The sequence below is a fragment of the Fringilla coelebs genome (genome assembly GCF_963513975.1).
Source record: "Fringilla coelebs genome assembly, chromosome: 22".
NCBI classification, from domain to species: Eukaryota; Metazoa; Chordata; class Aves; order Passeriformes; family Fringillidae; genus Fringilla; species Fringilla coelebs.
The window spans coordinates 4468695-4489478 of NC_140048.1; the positions used below are offsets into that span (position 1 = coordinate 4468695).

The 20784-nt window shown below is 51.2% G+C and overlaps 1 protein-coding gene across 3 annotated transcripts; it reads right to left on the reverse strand.

Annotated features, from left to right (window-relative positions):
* Positions 1-1089: 1089 nt before the first annotated feature.
* Positions 1090-19916, reverse strand: DDI2 (DNA damage inducible 1 homolog 2). 3 transcript variants are annotated; one of them, XM_084220292.1, is made up of 9 exons: positions 19771-19916; positions 15150-15279; positions 13944-14174; positions 11949-12075; positions 10019-10146; positions 9359-9487; positions 8536-8639; positions 7947-8136; positions 1090-3728 (listed from the first exon to the last, which is right to left on the reverse strand). In XM_084220292.1, exons 1-9 carry the CDS (start codon positions 19906-19908, stop codon positions 1840-1842), a joined length of 3066 nt encoding a protein of 1021 aa, XP_084076418.1. In that variant the 5' UTR covers positions 19909-19916; the 3' UTR covers positions 1090-1839. The 3 variants fall into 3 exon arrangements, with proteins under 3 accessions (XP_084076418.1, XP_084076420.1, XP_084076419.1); XM_084220294.1 differs by lacking the exon at positions 1090-3728 and adding an exon at positions 5656-5825; XM_084220293.1 differs by lacking the exon at positions 1090-3728 and adding an exon at positions 5656-5835.
* Between the last annotated feature and the right edge of the window lie 868 nt (positions 19917-20784).

Below are 20784 nucleotides of genomic sequence, written 5' to 3' on the forward strand. Positions count from 1 at the left end.
GCACTGCTTCCCACATGGAGCAGTGCCTGCTGCTGGCATCACAAGCAGAGGGATGTAAGCCAAACCTGTCTGGGAGCTCCAGGTCTGGATGGTACCGTCCCAGCTCATGGAGAAACTCCATTTGACAGCAGCATGCCTTAAAGCCCTTTATTACTCCAAAGGATCTCCTGGCTGCCCAAGTGTCTGAGGCAAATCTGACACCAGCACTCAATGACAGCACAAACTCCTGTGAGGTGACAGATGAAACCAAATCGGTGTTGTTTTTAAATGCCACCTGCATAAAAACAGCCCAGCACACACATAGGAGACCTGCTCAAGCAACAGGGAACACAAACACCAGGACAGGCCTGAGACAACCACAAGACCACATGGAAGCCATGAACAAAAGTGTGTGTGGTGCTGCGAGCCGTCACTCCAGGTTTAGCTCAACGTGTCAAGTTCAAGACAAACACCAAACACAAAGCCACTTCTGAGATTTGTAAGTGGGACTGAATCAAAGCTCCTACTTAAAATTTTGTTTCAGCCACGCCTTTCCTTTCCCTTCCCCAGCCCTGAGAGAGTTTTGGGGCTTTGCAGAGCATTGTAAAGGAGTTCTTCCCCCTCAAAAAAGCATCTACAGCACAGCCTCGGTGAGGCCTCACCGCTCAGGTGACTCACCAGATATCCCAGAAGGCCACGATGGTTGTAACGCAGAAGCCACATCAGTGCATTTGTTCCGTGACCCCTGCTGGGGAGCCCTCGCTCTAGAGGAGCTGTCAGATCAGCACCCCCAGCCACGGCATTCACAGCCACGAGGCTGACCAACCCCAGACATCCAGACAAACCACAACAAAGCAGATTGTTCCTTCTTCCAATCACAGCCCTGCTTGGAGCCACTGAGATGAAGCTCATTCCTCCCTGGGCACAGGGAGATTTAGAGCCGTAACACACAGTTGGTTTGTTAAACAAATTCATCATTAAGGTTTAGCCTTAAACTGGTTGAGCTTGTTCTTTTTGCATGAGGAAAAACATGATATGGGCAAGGCTAGAAAAAAATGTAAATACTCCTTTTCCCTCCCCCCCACCCCTGTCCCTACAGTTAATACCAGCACATCTCCAAATAAGTTAAACATATCTTATAAGTTTTGGTAGCACCAAATTCTATCCCTTCCCTTCTTCTATCCCCATGTTGTAAACTGGAACACACTGGCCCAAGAGCATCACAGAATATTCTGAGTTGGAAGGGACACACAAGGATCATTGAGTCCAACTCTGAATCAAAGCATAAAAGGATTTGGCAAAAATAAGCATCGGCCTTCCCCATGCACACACGAAAATCCACGCTCCCAAAAAACCCCCTCGCTCCTCTGGCAAAAGCCTTACACATCCAGGAACATCTACACACCTTTAGTAGCTGCCAGAATAATTTCAACAGCTGGATGTTGGGTTCCAAGGAGCTGCAACACATCCAGAGTCCACACTGGACTCAGTGTGCACCTCCCCTCCTGTGCACGTGCGGCCAATTCCCATCACAAATTGCTTTGTGCCGGACAGGGCAGTGAGCGCAGTGGCTGCTGCTTTTTATTCGTAGCATTGGAGGTTATTCTAAAATCGTACATTTAAATAAAGCCAGTAGTTTTAATCCAGTATGCATGATTAAAAGCTATCCTGTCCACACAATGCAAGGACGTTTTCTTTCCTTTCAAAGCCCAAATCTAATGACTGAAACAGAAGAGATGTATTACTTTGGCTGCAAATAATTAAAAAAATCTGGCTCAACGTTCTGCTTGTCCATTGTGGTGTGTAATTGAGATACTCCTGTACAAGAAAAGATCCCCCAGTCAGCTCCCTATTCCACAGTTATGTGGGAACAACGATGCTCTTGGCTAACAAAATGAGAAGAGCAAGATCTGCGTTTCCACCCGCTTGTTCCAAGGCCTGGAGAGCTTCCTGTGGGGTAAAACCAGCACCAAGGATCCGGTCGACATCAGCCACAGGGAAAGCAGGGGGTGAAGAAGCCCCTGCTTCAGTCAGTCCTGTATAGGCAGCTGGGGGGCTCAGCAGTGGTTCCTCACTCCCACCCAGCGGCCATGGACCTGCAGGAGCAGCACTGCCACTTCTCCCAGGTGCTCCTGTGGACAGGCACTGAGTATCCTGTGGTGTTTCTCCACCCAAAGCAGGTGTGGAGGAAACAGGCGTGCTCGGCTCCAAAGTTGGACTAGGTGCACTCTGAGAAGCTCCTGCCAAAACCTCCCTCTGCTCTGGGCTCTGCTGCTGGCCAGGGGTGGCTGCAGAACTCAGCACGGCCACATCACTCTTACCTGAACCCTTCTGCCTCTCTGAAGCACCTCCCCCAAGCACAGGCTGCCCAGCACTGACAGGCCCAGTGCTGATGTGCTCTCTGCCAGAATCACAAGGCTGGCTCCCCTCTGCTTCTCCACCCTCAGACCTCGTCTCAGGGAAAGAACAGCTCTGTTCCTGGCTGGCTGGATCTAAGCCTTTTTGCTCACCTTCAGGAAGTCCCTTCTGCTGCACTGCTGGCTCTCTCTGAACAATTTCCAGCTGTGAGACTTCTTCCGAGGCAAGGATCTTGCATTCTCCTTTCCGACTGATAACCAAGAGTTCGTGAAGCTCTTTCAAGGCTGATGCTAGAGGGAAACATGGCTCTTCTGAAGGTCTTCCTGCATCTGTGTCCAGTTGTTGGGTGCTGGAGGGGGAAGAGCTGTCTGCTGCCAAATTAGCCAACTTGTGATACTCTGCAGGAATTTCACTAGTGCTTTTAGACTGCAGGACATCACTGGTGGAAAGTGGATCACTCAAGGAGGACGGAGACTTGAGCAACTCCACCTCCATGGAGAAGGCCTCTGAGTTCGGGTTGGAAATACCTCTGTTCTCAGTCTGCTGCTTCTGCTGCCTTGCTGAGCTCTGTGCTTCAGCTGCAGCCTGCTCCACTGCATCTATTTCCATGGAGGCTTCCATGTGTACATGGCTACAGGAGGCTAGCAGTTGGATACTCCCTTTCACACAGGAAAGACCTGCTCTTTCCAGTCCATCTCTCATTGCCATGGGAGGATTTTCTGGCTGTTTGGCTTCTGCCACAGCAGATTTCTCAACCCCACCAACACAGCAAGGAGGTTCTGGGTCAGTTGTCTCAGTTTGCTCCTCAAGATGTTCCTTTTCTGGCTCTTTGCACATCTGATGGTCTGTGGGAAGCTCATGTTTTTGCTCCTGCTTTGAAGACAGATAGACATCTTTATTCTGCCTGTGCTTGGTAGCAGTGTCATCCAAATGGACTTTTGTCACTTCCAGAGGATGTTCCTGACCATGGTCTTGTTCTTTAGCATTACATTCCTTTAAAATGTCAGCACTAAATGTTTCTTTGAGTGTCTTCTGTGAAAGGCAAGCTGGACTGGAGCAGGTTCCATCTCTGGTGTGCGGAGAGGGGTCATTATTTGCCAGGGAAGAGCTATTGGAATGATGCTGTAATACCAGAGCATGTTCTTTTTCTGGGGTTATCTGCTGTTCAGGTGAAGAGTCAGAAGTCTTGACGGCTCTAGGATCAATGGGCTCTGCAAGGCTGGATTCGGATGAGCAAATTGAAGCAGGGGCAGAGACAGAACGATCAAGTAACTGATTTGTGGGATTAGAGATCTTGGAATTTAGTCCTGAAGACTGGACTGGATTTTGAAACCCATCAGAAGCTGGTAATGAGGGCATTTCCAGTGAGGTAGTTTCTTTGTCACTATTCTCTATGGAAGACAGAAGGAAAGGAGCAGTCAGGACACAGCAGAAGCACCATGGCAGCACAAACTGGATTGGGTGGCTCTAAATACCTGGTCTGTGGCCCACTCCAGCTGCAGTAAACACACACTACATGCATCAAGGCTTCCGACGTTCTGTTTGGATTAGGAAACAAACACACCAAACTCGTGTTAGCATTCAGAGCACACACCATGCACGGGAACAGTCCTGCACAGCTCCCCTCCTGACTGTCCGGCACAACAGCATGGAGGCTGCAGGAGCTCCTGCCTCCCAGAAAGATTCTGCCTGGCAAATCTGGCACATCAAGGCAAGAATAACTCTATTTAAAATAAAGGCTGTTCTCTACTGTCTATGCCACAGAGCAGTCTGTGGGTGATACTAGACCCTTGGTAAACTCTACACAATATAACACACGTGTCTAGTGCCATACTCATTTGTTCTGCCTTTGGCTGGCGATACTCAGGAGACACATTTCAGGGATATGGGAACTGAGATGGCAACACAATTCTTGGGTTGTGCTCCTAGCAGTGCCATCAGACCTGAGAAAAGGTGTCCAAACACCAGCTGGCTGCAAAAGGGAAGCATACAGATTGTAGAGGGAAAGAAAACCCCTGAAAGAACTGCTGCCCAAGGCTGAGAAGTGCAAACCAAAGGAGAAACACCCAAAAGTCAAGCCCAGCTTGCTGCTTCCTTGTCCTCACAGAGAGTAGATGAATTGCAGATCTCTATCAGAAGCACTGAACACTGGCTGTGGTTATCAGGGGAGATTAAGTGACCTTATCTTGCTGACAGTCTGATCTCGCTGATGTATCAGCGCTCTTGCGCTCGTTAAATCACTCACACGACCTTTGCAGGAGTTCCTATCCTGACCCCACAGCCCAGGATCACACACCCAGGCTCTGTGCTCTGTGATTTGCTGCCCTTTCCCTTCCCAAACTCAGTGGTCTTAAACACAACTGCTGGTTTGCCTGGAGTCTCTTTTTACAGGAGTACTGGGGCACAGCTTTCCATACCTACACCTCTAGCCACAATTCCCTTTAAATTCCACAACATGACAGAAATCTGCCTTTCTGGCCTCAGCCTTTTATTCTCTGTTAACTAAAACCAGTGCAGGACCTGCTGTGACACCACCCCACTGCTCATCTTTCCTCAGGGTGGCAAAGAGCTTTGTGACATAGGATATGGATGAAAAAACCAGAGGGATCCTTTCTGTTTCTATGTGGAATGATTACATTCATGTCTCTGCTCCAAACCAACCCTTCAGGGAGGAAGCACAACTGTCTTTTGACCTGCTGGATCACTAATTAGGGTATGATCAGACACATCAGGGATTTGCATCTAGGTAGCAGCAGGAGTTGGTTTTCCACCAAGCTTTCCTCAGTGCCATCCTTCTCCTGGGGCAGGCACAGGAGCTGAGTCCCAGCCCCACCAGGGATATTGATCCAGCTAAAACCAGGAACAAACTCTTCCCCACAAAGTGCACCATTAGGGCTAAATTCCTCTCTGTACCAGGAACAGCCTGAGCTGTTTGTGGTGGCAGTGACTTGGACTGAGGCTGCCTGGATGAAAAGGTGTGTGTGGGATGAACTGCCTGGCTACACTTCCTCAGCAAAACAGCTCCAGTTTTGCTGCCAGGTTTGTAAATCCTCCGTGATCACCAAGTTCCCCAGTGATGGGAAACTGGCACAACAGAGCATCAAGCCCTCATAAATAAATAAAGACATGGAGGTCCTGGATCTCAGTGAACCCCACCAGCACTCCACCACCACCTCAGCTGCCTTCCATAAATGCTGAACCATCAGCAAAGCAGCTGACAGAAATCATGAGGCTCCCTAAAGTGGACTTCAGGGGATTAAATAAAGCTCAAGGATAATCCAGGTGCATTCAAAACAAGCACTTTAATAGCCTCCAGGTGCAGGCAGCCATTTGTGTTGTATCATCTCCTGGAAGCCAGCAAAAATTTCTCCAGTTATAAGAGAACACACGTGTTGTGGGGAGCTGAGCTTCTTTGGGGCTGCATCACGTTTTCTTTCTGTCCTTCTTCCGTTTTCTGTTTTTTCCTTTCCTGGTTTTCTTGGTACCACCTAGCAGCAACTCAAGTTTTAGAAGAGAGAAAAAAGGAATGTGCTGACATTTTAGGATATAGCCAACAAAAGCCTATGGGCCAGAGGCTAGTACTGTATCTAGAACTGTCAGGACTGTCACAGTCAATCTGTGCCTCGGTGTTCTATGGGCACTAAGTGAACACACAAAATGGATTTCCTATTCCCATAAATCTTTTACATTCCTCTAGGGCTCAACATCAACAGAAAGTGCCCGAGTGCTGACTAGCCCCAACAAAGCCTCATGGTCCTTAGAAGCATATGTGGTAACATAAGCAGCTTGGATTTAAGTAATTTCAGGCACTTTTCTGTTTAAAAAACTTATCTAAAATACTTTTATTGTAAAGACTCATCGTTTGGGCTGAGGTTTGCTTGTTATTTAGTTCTCTTTCAACTGAGAACTAAATTTAACCAACCATAATATCTGCAAAGCCTCATCCAAAGCAGAAATACATTCTGAAAGCTAACCCAGGCTCCACCAGGCTCCAAATATTCACAGGAAAAGAACTAATATTTACACCTGCCAGGCTGTGGGAACAGACAAAGCCCAAGCTCCTGAGCCTGACCTTTAGCGACATCAAAACCCCAACACAAGGTTAAGCCCATGTTTGTGTTTCTCTCTGCTGGCTGCAAGTTCAGTTAATAAACATTCAAATTTGGCTAGAAAAGTCACACATGGAAACTATTTCATACTGATGATTCATTAAAGCCAGACCTTCCTTCTGAGGTTTTTTACATTTCTGGAAAACTTATATTCCTAGGATGGAAGAAAATTGGCCAAAGGGAGCAATAAGTGCAGTCCTGTGCTCTCCTTAATGTTATCAACTTTGTTATTTCTAACCAACTGCTTACTCTTTGGATTGTCAAACAGTAACTGGGAGGCGTTAAAGAAAAATTTCAGTGCATTTCAACTAGATAGATATAGATACATGTATATAGTTAAATATATATTAATTTTAGTATCTAATAGATATATAAGTAAACATATAATATATGGTTAAATCTTTTTTTCTCATTTCAATTTTAAATATGGGCACGCTAGAGTCTTCAAAAATTAGCAAGAAAAATGTTGAAACTTGATCAGCTTAAACCTGACCCAGCAAAGAGTTCTACATGTGTGTAGGAAGCAGAATTTACTGTGTTCTTTCAGAGGAAAAATGAGCAGTAAAATTCAAAGGTCTCTAGAGAGCTCTCGGATATAAAATGTTATCTTTAAAGTTTTGGAAAAGGCTTAAGGAATACACCCTGAGGTATTCACAGCTTCTCTGGAACAGCAGGGAAAAAATAATGAATTTCCCCTTCACCTAATAGCTGAACTAATGGAGGAGTTGAACAGAAAAACCGAGTTTCAGACTGGTTTTGGCTCACAGTTCAGCTTTCAGCCATTTGGCTGAAAATAAAATCGCTTCACTCAATTCTGCAGCCACCAAAACTCCATGTGGCCATCTGTGCAGCATTTGGATTCTAGGGACACTGGGAACAAAACTGCAGGAGGGTGAAAGTTCTCTTTGCAGGTCATATTTAAAGCTGAGGATGTGAATTCAGCTTTTGAACTTCTGAGCAACTGCAAGAAGGCAATTCCCCCTCCAAGGGCGCGAGCACCATTCCAGGGAAAAATGCTGAAATAGTGCAAATTCTAAAAATTGTCATGAACTTTTGTCACTGCTACAGCTGCTCTATTTTTATGTGGTGCAGCCAATAAGAGCAGGGTTTTGGGAGCCTCCCCAAAGCTGTGCTCACACGAGGCTGCAGCAGCAGCACAGCTGAGCAACGTCCCTGCCGGGCGCTACAACGTGATCCCGGCCGCAGACAACCATCACCCTCCACAGCTTGAAGGCCAGGAAACCAGAGCAGGTGGGAAGCTGCAGGGAGAGCACCAAATAAACAGCTAACAGCCCTGAATGCCTCCATGCAGGTTTTGCAGCCCAGAAAGGAAGAGAGAAGTGAACTCAGAGGCCACAAGCAAGAATAAAGCCCCTTCTCTCCACCCTTTACTGGCTGGTGCTGCTCCCGGGAGCCGGAAGGGGAACTGCTCACAGACATCCTGACATGCAGCAGAAAAAAATGCACAGATTCCTGTTTCAAGCGGGCTCCTGCTGGTACCTGCTTCCTCTACGGATTTCTGTATTGCCTCTGCGAGCTCCTGGTCGGCGATGTCCTCGGGCCGCACGTCGTCGCGGCCCGCGCCGTAGGCCAGCCGCGCGCACTCGGGCAGCTCGCCCTCGGGCAGGAACGAGGTCTGCGAGCCCGTGGTGCCGATCACCAGCACGTTCTTCTTGAGATCAATGGAGCACTGCAAGAGAGCATCCACACGTCAGGGCCTGCGGAGAGCCAGGCGGCTCCCAGGGAAAAAGAGAGACACGAGGTCGGGCAATCCATCTCCAAGGGAACGGCTTGCAGCAGGTAAGGGTGGGCCAGGAGTATCAGCTCTCACCAAAGGGCCCAGTCTGACTCAATTTGTAATAAATCATTCCGTTGGAAAGCTCTGAGCATCTCTGATCAGAGCAAAAAGCTCCAGGCAGCAGCCAGATACCCTAGAGCTGTCCGTGATGGATGTGCTTCCAGGCTGGAAGATAATCCACCATCAACTCTCCCCAGGAAAATCCTATGAATTCACAGGCCAGGCATTTATGTTGCACTTCTCACTAAACCTGCAAAAGCCAGGTAACTGTTTCAAAAGAGGTTTTGATACCTGATGCCTCTTAAGCATATCCAGTCCTAGGAGCATGTCCATGGGCTGCTCTTCAAGGATTGAGAAGGAGCACGCCAGGAAATCCCCTTCGATCTGCACCTGAGCTGAAACACAAGGCAGAGAAGTTCCCACTACAGCACAACAATCTGATTTCTGCTCTTCCATCTGGGAAAGGAAAGGTCTGGGAGAATCTGAAACCAGCATTGATGCACTGTTTTGGTCACAGAAAGTCTGGCCTGTGCAAGCCCCAGGACTGCCAGGCCTGCCATAGTCCCAGAGTAATTATTTTAAAAGCTGATGTGCCTGAGAACCTCCTGTCCTGCTTCTCTGACCCTCCAAGCTTGAGGGCTGCAAACAGTTTATTAGAGCACAAGTCTAAGTAGCAGCAACAGCAAACAGAATCGATTTTTTGGTAATAAGGGCAGTGTCCTCCATCTAGAAAAGCAGCACAAGAGCACAGAGGCTTTTCTTTCCAAAGGAACAGCAAACACTGCACTGTGTGGGAACCCTTCCTGAGTAGCTCACCCTGCCCAGCAGTGCCACCTGAAACAGGGAAGGTTGTGGTGTTTCACGTTCACTTTGGGTTCTGCCCACAGAGAACGTGTCCTCTACGTGTGCAGGAGCTGGGACTCCCTCGCCTCCAAGTGTTACAGCATTAAATGAGACAGAATTCTGTGCCCAAGCCAAACAAACACATTGCAGATGCACTTTGATTTTACACTGCAGGAGCTCCTAGCAATTACAGCACCAATCCTCAGTGCCAAGATTGCAGGAAATGCAGTCAAACCCCTGCTAAAGCTGCCCCAAAAATGCCAGTACTTACCTAAGTGCACTCTGCCAATGATTTTCTGTGTCCCCACACCCTTAGCAATGCCAGCCCACCGCCGATCCACCAGCCTCATGATGTTGCACCTTTCAGCACAGGCTTGGCTCATGATGGTCATCTGGGCACCTACCAGCAACAGAACTCGTGTTAAATCCTGATAGCTCAGCACAAACTTTTATTTTCTCCTGGAAGAGCTTAAGATCTGGCACTCAGTGGCTGGGAAACCAACCCACCTGCCCCAGGGCATAAAGGCTTCCTGTGAATCCCACCGTGCTGACCTGGCTGCCCATACATGGGTCAGCACTGACCATTACTGTAGGGATGGAACAACCCCAAGAACTTCTCCTTGCAGGATGTGGATGGGAACTACCACGTTAAAGGCGTGTGAAATCCCCCTGTATGTAAAATAAGATAAGACACATGCACATGGCAGAGACCTTCCAGGCATGGAAGTCCCAGAAACTCTCCCAGGAGCCCTAATCCAGGGTGTTCCCACACTGCTTCTCCCAACAATCTGCTCTGCTTGCCCAGGCTGTGCTCATGGTTCAGTAAAGTGCTCCAAAATCTTGTCATGCATTGCTTTATGGTAGGATCTTTTGGGAAAACTACTGGAATGTTTACTGTGGCCCTCAGCGATGGAGAGTGTGGAGAAAGCACCTGAGTCCACAAAGGCTTTCACAGGGTGTCCATTGACTTTGCAGTTGATGTAGAGCATCACCACCTGCCCAAAGCTCTCGGGTGCCTCTTCCATCGCTATCGTCATGTTCTCTTCAATGTTTTGTTGCCTAAATTTTGTGGAGAAGAGAGAGAAAGACCAAAATCTCTGTTACCCAGACCTTGTAACATCCCTCTGATTCACAGACAGACCTGGAAATCCCACCTGCTGCTGCTCACCTTACAAACACACATTTAAACCACAGCAAAGGCTGCTTCTTTAGTGAAACACAGACTTGGGAGCTGAAGATTGCTAGGAATGATCTCAGCTGAGTCCAGAGACAGTGAGTCACTCCCCAGAAGCCACTGCCCCTTCAACCCCTGCCTAACTCACACCTCAGCTCCTGACAGCCTTGTGTTGCCAACAGGAACCCCACGTCCATGTTAACCTGGAGAACTCAGAGCAAAAAACCTGTGGATTCATTAGTCATGCTGAGGGTACATGGAGGTGTTGCCAATAGCTACATCATTGGAATCCCACACAGCAGCTGAACATTAAAATCCTCAGGTTTCCCTGGTATCTTTCCTTTTCCAGGCATAGGAAAGGAGGGAGGTGAGCAAAATAGCAGAAAGAACACCACCACGAGCACCAGCCCTTGGTGCAAATTCAAGCCGACAGAAAAAATGCTCTTCAAGAAATCCTTCACAGCCCCAGAATAATCTTGGAAGTGATGGGGATCTGTAGTGACTGCATCCAAAACTGCTTTATCTCCCAAAAAAAGGGGAAAAGGCTTCAATTCTGATGCCATTTCATTTTGCAGAGTGGGGTGTGAAATCTGGGGACGGCTCAGCCCAAGCAGCTGCAGAACCTTAGGCACATCCCCTTTATCTGTCCCTCATCTAAGGAAGAAGGGAAGCGTTCCTGTGCCTCTGAGCAATGTTTCACTACCTACAAATATCTATTTTCTGCATTTCTGGGTGTTTATCTGGCACCAACACCTTGTCAGTTGCAATGTGAGAGCATTCCTAGCAGCAGTGAATTCTGGTTCTGACCAACAATGGGTCTGTAGCAGACAGACATTTTGTTTTCAGGGGAAAACCACCAGCCATGAACCGACTCCAGGATTTACCACTCAGCTGAAGAAATCAAGCCTCAGCCCAACACAATTACATCTGGAAGACAGCAAGAGGGTGCGAGCTGATGAGCAGGATGCATTTCTGCAGAGCCTCTCATCAGTGAATTAGCCAGACATGGAACAATTAGCAGGATGCAAAACCAAATCTCGAGGGCAGCTGGGAGGAACAATGCCGCGTTGCTGTGCAGAGCTCAGCTGGGAGACAGCACCAGCTCTTGGGTTCAAAGCACGCCCCAGGCACCGGCCTCAAGAGGAGATGTGCTTTCCACAAGTGCTCCAGTCTCAAGAATGAAGTAGCTCAGGCAGCTCCAAGACACCACACACACAGACAGACAGGCACACACAGCACAGACAACAGTGCTGTCACCTCCTATCACACAGTCCCAGAATGGTTTGGGCTGGGAGAAACCTTAAAGCCCACCCAGTGCCATCCCCTGCCATGGGCAGGGACACCTTCCACTGTCCCAGGCTGCTCCAAGCCCTGTCCAACCCTGAACACTTCCAGGGATCCAGGGGCAGTGACAGCTTCTCTGGGCAGCCTCTGCCAGGGCCTTCCCATCCTCACAGGGAACAACACTCCACAATCTCAGTGGGACACATCTCAAGGATGGGGTGCACCTCCATGTTCCCAAATCCCAACCTCCTCATGTGCAAAGGTGGCCCAAAGCACTGCCCTGCAAACAAACTCCTTGGTACAAGGAATGTGCTTAGATTCTGCCTTCTCTGGATGGAACCCCAGAGCAGTTTTTTCTCCCCAGAGAGGACCCCAATGCATACAAGCCACTTTGGTTTGTTACCTTATGTCTTCTTCTATCTTGGCCTGTGCCTCGAGATCAAAGGGGTCAGCAGAATAGAGCCGGATCCTCTCCTGCTCACGCCGGGCTCGGTCCTGCTGTTGCTCCAGCAACACCCTGGTGAATTTCTCTGCGGGAACGGGGAGATAAAGAAATGCTTTTTACTGGAAATTACTCTTGCAAATCAAATTCTGGCACAGCAAATGCTATTTTTGATGCCAGCTGAGGAATCGATTCAGCAGCACACAGAAAAAAGCTTCCTCTGAGGGCAGCGTGGAAGGACCTCAGAGGATCAGTGGCAAACTTGGGAACCTGCCGAGATGAAAAGCAACTGGACAGAGCTTGCTCTCCTCATGTTCCTACCCAAACACTGCACAATCAAGCTAAATTTCCTGGCACATACGTTTTTATAGGGGAAAAAAAAATTTAAAACCACACAAAGGCTAATGACAAAACTCCTTTCAAAGCCAAGGAACATGGCAAAACCAGAGATCACAATCCCTAAAGCTGAATGCCTACCACTGGAACCAGGAGGTCTAAATGCACATTTGAAGATCACAGTTTTTAGATTCCCACTTTCCAGATGGCCTCTGGCCATGTTTTACTACTTGAATGGGATCACCTACGTCCCCAAAAGGCCTTGGCAGCCCATGCAGGTCTGCACACAGGGAAGGTTTGGGTTTGCTTCCAGAGATGCCGTTCCCAGGAAGCAGCTCTGGCTCAAAGGCTGTTATGTGCTCAGGGAGGCGTTGGGTATATCTGACTGTTGGATTTTTGAAATCAGGCTTCTGAACAGCAGGTGCCTTCATCCAGCACAGCCACAGGGCACGGATCTATGCAGATATTTGGGAATCCAAGCTGGAGCTGAGCTGGATCTGTGCCCAAACACTGCCAGTAGCAGCAGTGCAGCACGGCAAGGGAAAACCAGCCCAAACCACTTCCCCCTGACAGCCCAATGCGGCAATTTGGGACTGAAAATGCATAACTGGGTCAAAGCTTGATGTCCATGGACCAGGCAGAGCAGCCAGTTCTGGGTGTCTTGGGCTTAACCTTGGTTTCCTGTGCCAAGAGCAGCACCCCTGCTTAAGGTGATGGGAAAAGCTCCCAGCAAGATGCATGAAAAAGCCTGAGAGTACAAAGAAAGCTTCAGCTCTGGATATGAACTAAAGGCAGAGCTAAAAACAGAACAGGCTGACAACGTCCATGGAAGTTCCTCTCTGGTTTCCTCTAACAGAGAGAAATCACTCAGAGTTAACCCTGAGAGTGGATAAAATCTCCTGCTAGAAGCTCCTTCTATTTATTTATTTTGCCACACTCAACATGATTTATTTCCCAACTAAACATCCTGCAGAGGTTCAGGAGCTCATCTGCTGCAGCCCAAAACTCCTCTCTTTTCACACCTAAAGGACACCAGAGTTCAAATCTTTCAACACAGGAAGAAGAAGGGACCAACATCAGCTACCAAGGAAGTGAAGGACGAGGTTTCAACTGTGCCCAAAACACACAGACACTTCCAAGATTAACAGAAACGTACACATTTATGACCATTTCTATTGAGAAAGTTCCTAAAAGATACCATTTCCTTGTTCTTTCCCCTCTCCCTTTCTGCAGTTCACTTCCACAGCACAAGGTCACTATGGACAGAGCTGGGTTTGGAGTGTGCTGCTCTCTGCTGAGTCCCGCTGGGATGCAGCAAACACACCACCTTTATTGGAAAATGTGCAGTAAGGAGTATCTTAGTGTAAAAATCAGGAGCTGAGTCACTTGTGTTCACAGACATCCAAATTGTCTGTGCCTCTGATATTTCTGAGTAGGAGATATTAAAGAGGATATTAAAAATGCCAAGCAGGAGAAATACACCCAGAAATGGAGGACCTGTGCCTTGAGTGCTCCCAACTGGCACCTTTTATCTGCACCATCAAGGAATGCACAGCACATCCCAGCTCCTTAAACACCCGGGGCTGCCCCTGACCCCGCCCAGCCCCAAGCCCAGCTCACCGAGGTCCCCGCTCAGCAAGGCCTCGGCCAGGGGCGGGTTTCGCTCCTTGAGCAGGGACAGCTCGTGGGGGTTGGCCAGCAGCATCTCCCGCAGCAGCGCCGGGTTGTCGAGGCCCTGAGGGAACGAGGGCCCGTCCGGGGGCGAGGGGCGCGGCCGCTGCGCCGGGGGCGGCGGCTGCTGCGTGGATGTCCCGGGAACTGCGATGCTGCTGAAATCGATCCTGGGCAGACCTGAAAGGAAGGGCACAGGTGTCGGTGCTTCATGGTTGCAGTTCTGCTGGGAAAAGCACGGGAAGGAAGAGCTGCCCTCAATGCCGCACGAGATTCCCGAGCAGCAGTTCCTGATGGAAGCACAGCCACGTCCCCGGGTTACTGGGTTAGCAACGCTGGCGCATTTATGTAACTGGTCTCGTCGGTCTGCCCCATTTCTAATCCCCTGAAATGCACTTGCTGACTAGTTATTCCCAGCTTCACAAATGTGAATTCCTCATGGAAGGACTACAGGGCTAAACCCAGTGGCTCTGAGGCACTTCAGAGTCTCCTGGGTTAAATAAAAGCAGGGGGAAAAAAAAGTAGTAACATTCCTGCAGACCTGCATTGCAGGTACCCATCCTCCAGCTGAGGCAGGATGAGGACCTCAGCAATGCTCCCACGCCCTTCTCAGCCTGTGGCACCTTTCCTAGGGATATTTTATGTCAGGGATTTGCTAGGAACGGCTGTGGAAGGGAGGACAGAGGCACAAGGCTCCACTCAGGCATTCCCAGAGGAGCCTTTGGCATGCACACATGATTAAGCCATGGGGTTTGGCAAGATGTGGCTTCTCAGGGAATCGGCCACAGGACACGTTTCAGGACACACATGCATAAAGGCTGTTCCTGGGTCTGAACCATGCACGTCAGTGCCATCACATCCAGCAGGAAGGGAACCGGCGGTTGTAGGAAACTCACACACCTTTACCAAGCCTGTTCTGAACCAGGCACCTCCTCACTGCCTCCACTCTTCCCCAGAGGAACAGTAAAATGGTGCTGGCTTCCTCAGAATAAAACACTGAATCAGAAGCCCTCTGGGTCATTTACAAGCCCCCCGACTCACCCCAGCCACAGCACTTTGTGCAGAAGGTGCTAAAGAACACTGACAGAGCTGGTGTTGGGTAGGTGTTGATGAATCCCTGAGGCTCAGGCAGAGCTGGCATGGAGCCTGTCTCACCTGGGAAGCGCATGGAAGGCCGTGGCTCCACCGTCTCCTTCTGGCGCAGGATCACCACGTCCCCGTCCTTCAAGCCATAGGAGGCCAAGGACCTGTTGTTGTCGGTCAGCGGCCGCTCGGCATAAACGATCTGTGCCAGGAGAGCCACCAGCACCCCAGGCAGAGAAGTTAAAACAAAAAGCAAGATGTTATTTTGTTATAGGATAAGAAAAAAAACACATTCTGATAAATCCTGCAGATCCATCTCAAGCTTCAGAAGGGAAGGTGTGATGTCCTCATGGGCCTGGCCTCAGGCACAGTAGGGCCTCGACACATTCCTGCCTGGACAACACGGGCTTGGTCTTGCCAAAATCCAGCTGTGGCACCATGGAGAAGGGCCAGTCTCCCCTGATCAGAGGCCAAGATCATTAGAGGGAAGCAAGTCTTGACCAGGACTGTCTGTCCACATTACCAAACTCCAAACTCCATGATTACACTAACCACAGGCATTTTCTGCAGCGTTCCCTGCCCCAAGTCAGCGCCCACTGACCCTGGACAACTGCAGACATGCCAGCAGCACCAACCCAGGTAGATCCAGCCCAACATCCATCATTCTGCCTCTTGCCACAACACAGCTCCCCAGAATAACCAGTTTTACAGGGACCTTATTTATTAGCTCAGTTCACTCCAGTGATGCAACTCTCCAGACCCAGAGCACTCAAAGGCTCTGCTCCCAACACTGCCATCAGTCCATGCAGGAAATTAACTTCTTGTGACTACAAAACACTAAGTCACATCCATTTCTACTTTGATAACCTGGTTTAACAAGGGGTCCATAGAATAAACATGAAAACACTGAGATAAAGGTGAATAATCCCCAAGGAACATTTCCATGAACATCAGATCTGTAATACCTACAGAAGCCCTAAGTTGTGGGAAAGCCCAAAATGTAACATAAAGCTGGAAGAGAAATTCCCAGAAACGATATCTGGCAACACAAAGGTTTCTGTGCCATCACACTAAGGTTTCTGTGCCATCACTGGTGCACAGCAAGACCAGGAACATCAGCCCAGCCACCTCCTGCCCTGGAAGCAGCCCAGAGTATGGAGAACTTGGCCTAAACCCCCGAGGCACCCGATCAAATTTCACAAATACCACCTTGTTTAGTCAAACCTCAGTCTCTTTGGGGCTGGTAAAGGCCAGTTCAGCAACAACACGTTTGCCACAGGTTGGGGCTGGCTGAGCCACGTGGGAGCAGCTTTCGCAGTCCTGGCAGGGATGGGCTGCGGCTCTGCCTGATGCTATCACAGCGAGCAGATCCAACAAGGTCCAAAAACCCAATCACTACCTGTCTTCAGGTTGGCTGACACTACAGACTTTCACTGCTTCACTCCAGCAACTCCAACATCTTACACAGACTCTCCCTGCGGCACTCAGCAGTGGAGACCCATCAGCAGCAGCAGTGCAAGGCAAGACAAGGCGGGAAGAACACAAATGACCAGAACCTCGTGGGGCAGCAATCAGAGATTCAGGGAAATGCACACGATGGAACCAGGCACGAGCTTCCTGCCTCCTCCCCTCCACCAGTGCGCAGCCTCAGCGCTGCCTCACACCCCAGGTCCCTCCCAGGGCCCATGGGCAGTGATTTCAAAGTGAGTGGCTTCCACCCCACACCCCACAAGGCACCACCGAGGTCAGCTGGTGCTGGCAGAGCCCGGCACAGCCTCTCACGTTACGGGCCTGAGGCGGTGCCGCTGCAGCACAGCCAGCGTGTCATAAATCCCAGCTGCACACCCAAATCTGGAATGGCACATTCCCTGCGCAGACACTCTGGAAGAGACGAGTTAATCAGTTTAAGTGAGGCTTTACCTCTGTCATCTTGCTGGGATTGGATTTATGAGCGTTCAGCCTTACATCCCAGACAATGAATTAAGCGCCTGGCACCCGCCACGTCCATTAGCAGCACAGATTAATCCACTCCTGACCCATTCTGCCCCACTCTTAAAACAAACTGATTGGATTTTGGTGCCTTTTGATTGTCTGGTTGGTGGCAGTTCTGCTGGCAGGCAGGCACCAGACACGGGTTCTTCTGGAGGTGACTCAGACAGGGATGCAGGCACCAATGGATTCATTGTGCACAATGCCAGAGGGTAGAACCTTCCTGTGGAGCAGGGAACCCCAGCCAGGAGTGCTGGATACCACCTGCAGCCATCAATCAAGCCAACTCCTGGGCCCATCAAATATTCCTGAGCATGGCACAGACGGAGGGCACGCAGAGAAAATAAATGAGGGGAAGGAATGAAGAGCGTGGCTCTGATGAGAGCCTCCTGTCCCCTCTCCCAGAAAGCCATGGCCTTGGCGTGTGGAGGAGACTGGAAAGTCAGATTATTTCCACTTGCCTCGCCCAGCTCCTCTTATCACCACAGCCACCACCAGCTACCTCTGTTATCTCAGACCTGTGCCCACAGCGTCCCTTGGACACCCCACAGCTCCCTGCCCCACCCCAAACTGCAGCACCTGGAATTCACTGCCCAAACCAGCAGAGAACAAGGCTGGGATTAACCCTCCTCCAAATACTGAGTGGTTTATGCCATCCTGCATGACCCTTACACTGAAATTCATCTTCTCTAGTGCCAACACAGCACCTTCAATGCAACATTTACCTTGGCTGAGGAAAAAGGGCAGAAAACAGCCAAGCTTGGTAAATGTAAAACTGCTTATTTGTGATTTAAAAATGCAAAATCCTTCCACACAAGGAGCTGCTGCTCTGATAACTTGTATCTTTATAACTTTCTCATACAATCACTGAGGCTGGAAAAGCCCTCCAAGATCATCAGGTGCAATCCTCACCGTGTCCCCAGCACAGAGCACTGAGCGCCACGTCCAGGCTTTCCTTGGACACCTCCAGGGATGGGCCCTCCAAACCTCCCAGGGCAGGCCCTGCCAAGGCCTGACCACCCTTCTCCCGTGAAGAAATTCCTCCTGATGCCTAACGTGTTCTCCCCACTGAAGGTCCTCAAAACACCTCACAAACACCAGACAGTAAAAGAAGAGAGAGGAGTGACAAATAACAGCCTGGCAAGCACGGCACGACGCGGCTCAGGATGATGCACGGGTGGCAGATGGATGAGCAGAAGGAAGCAGAGGTGGCTACAAAAGCGCAGTGCTGCTCCCCTCGCCTGGGGCTGGCAGCACCCAAACCTCACAGAGGTCAGCTGGGCTGGAAAAACTCAAACAAGGGAACTCCTGACAAAAAATACACAGAGAAGTGACTCCTTGTTACCCTAAACCGACCCGGAGCTGCAGGTCACCATGACACAAGGGACAAAGGTGACAGTGAGGAGTTTATGCTCCGGTTCATGCCTGGAGATGTTGAAGCCACAGCAGAGTCCCCCATGCAGGGGTTGTCCCTAGACCTGGGAGCTCACTGGTGGCTGTGACAGCCACGGGAGTGTTGCTGGGAACCTTTGTCTGAGGTGAGTTCTCCCTTACACCTACCCAAAATCAAGAGGTTTTTCCTAAAAGAGAATCCACCCTACCTGGATTTCCTGCCCCTGCTCTGAGACTGTTTCTCTGTCACCACCAACCTCCCATTCCAGAAAACAAGGCTCTCCCACGGCAGAGGGAAAGCCAAACGTCGGGAACCTGCTGGGTGAGGGACACCACAGCCCCAGGGCTGCCCGTGCACCAGCTCTTCCAGCGCTGACTAATCTTGGCTTGGCTGGAGAAACACTTTGTTAATTTAGACCGGGAAAAGGCTCGGGAAGCAAAAGCCACCACCGCTAAACTCCACAAACTCTGCCAGGCACGGCCGGCGCTGAGAAAAGGAGCCGACACCGCCCTGCCCAGGACAAACGGGGAGGAACGGCCAAACACGCGGGACTGAACCCAAAACATGAGCAAAGCCCAGACAGATGGCCCAGAGCCGCCCCCACACGCAGCCTCCCCCGTGTTTTGGCACACGAGCGAGTCCTGAATCCGGGCTGGAGGGGGATATTTGCTGGGAAAACTACACGGACGTGCCTGTTCGGTCCCCACACCTGTGTGGAAAAAAGGGAGGAAAAGACTCAATGTGCCCTTTCCGCCCCAGACCGGGCAGGGGTTCGATGCGATAAATAAACCCTTTCCCGAACGTTTCAGCCCCGTTTCCCGGGGTTTGAGGATACCACGGGCCCTCACCTTCCCCGCGCCCTGACTCCTGTTCCCCTCGCTCCAATTCCTGCCCCGTTGAAGCATCAAATTCCTCCGAAACCTCAACATACCAAACCAAAACAAACCCACATTAGCTTCTCTCTTTCAGCTGCGCGGCGGGCGCAGACAGAGCCTTTCGCGGGGAGACCACCCTCAGTCACCGGGGGCTCGGAGCCCTCTCCCGAGCGGATTTTGAGGGAAAAGCGAGGTGATTCTCCCCAAACCCCAAAGGTCCGCGAGGGGAGGGACCGGGAGGGACTCACCGCCCCAAACAACCCCAAACTCCGGATGGCCGGGGCGGATCCCGGGACCCGGCCCCGTGGGGCGGGGGGGACACGGCCGCTCCCAGCCCGGGAGACGCCGACCCTGCGGGAGAAGGGGCACGGCCGCTCCCAGCCCGGGGGATCCGGCCGGGCCCTTCCCGGCGCTCGGGGCGGGGGCAGGCCCTGACCTGGCTCTCGGCCGCCGGGATGCCGGACTCCAGCTCGCAAAGGGCGCGGAAGTTCTGCAGCTCGAAGTCGGCGTCCACCTGCAGGTTGAAGGTGATCTCGGAGCGGTCGCGGCGCAGGCAGAACACGGTGAGCAGCATGGCCGCCCCCGCCCGGACCCGCACCCGCCGCCGCCACCGCCGTCAAGCGCCGCCGTCGCAAAGCGCCCGCCCCGCCGGTCAGGCGCCCACGTCAATCGGGACCACCCGACCAATCAGAGAGCGCCGAGCGGGAGGCCCCGCCCCCTCCCTGCGCCGGCACGGGGGCGGGGCCGGAGGCGCCCGGGTGTCACCGCCGGTCCCCGAGTCCCCAGGGCGCCGCCAGGCTCCCCGTGACCCCGGGGCTCCTCTAGGGGCCCTGTGTCCCGGGCGTCACAGCTCACCGGCGATTCCCGTGTCACCGGCGGTACCGCTGTCCCCAGATGTCCTCCAACCTCTCCTGTCTCCCCAGGGACTTCTGTGCCCCTGGCGGTCCCTGCTGTCCCTAGGTGACCTCCGGCATGTGCCCCGCCCTGGGTGTCCCTGTGCCCTGGCGGTCCCTGTGTCCCAAGGATCCCCATGGGTCCCTGTGCCTCACCCGCTGCCCCCCAAGGCCCCATCACCTTCATCCTTGAATTCACTGGTTCCTCTGACCCCATCACTCCTACTGTCATTTCCCCACCTGCCCTCTCAAAACAGCCCAGGTGCACACCCCCAGAGCCACTCACTCCATCTTACACCTCTGCCCCCCCTTCAGCTCCTCCACTTCACTCTGGTTTTCTTGGGATCACATCTTCCAGCTGGTTTTTTTCCCCCTAGACCCTTCAGTGTGCATTGGGGGCAATCCCTGGCCCTTGCTGAGCCTTCGGTGTGTCCCTCAACTCACCCGCTTGCATTATGGGGCACAGAGGGGGTTTTGACATGCCATGTCCTCCTCCACCTTTGGTGCCTTTGGTGACACCCCAGACCCTTTGTTGTGCTTTTGGGGTGTCCCAAGTC

What these genes read in the sequence shown, in the direction of transcription:
- DDI2 (XM_084220292.1), bottom strand. Translation starts at nt 19,908, where the DNA reads ATGCTGCTCACCGTGTTCTGCCTGCGCCGCGACCGCTCCGAGATCACC. An exon ending in GCCTTCCATGCGCTTCCCAG is followed by an intron (nt 14,175 to 15,149) that starts GTGAGACAGGCT and finishes CCTTCCTTTCAG; the next exon opens with GTCTGCCCAGGATCGATTTC. An exon ending in GAAAGCCTTTGTGGACTCAG is followed by an intron (nt 9,488 to 10,018) that starts GTGCTTTCTCCA and finishes TGTTGCTGGTAG; the next exon opens with GTGCCCAGATGACCATCATG.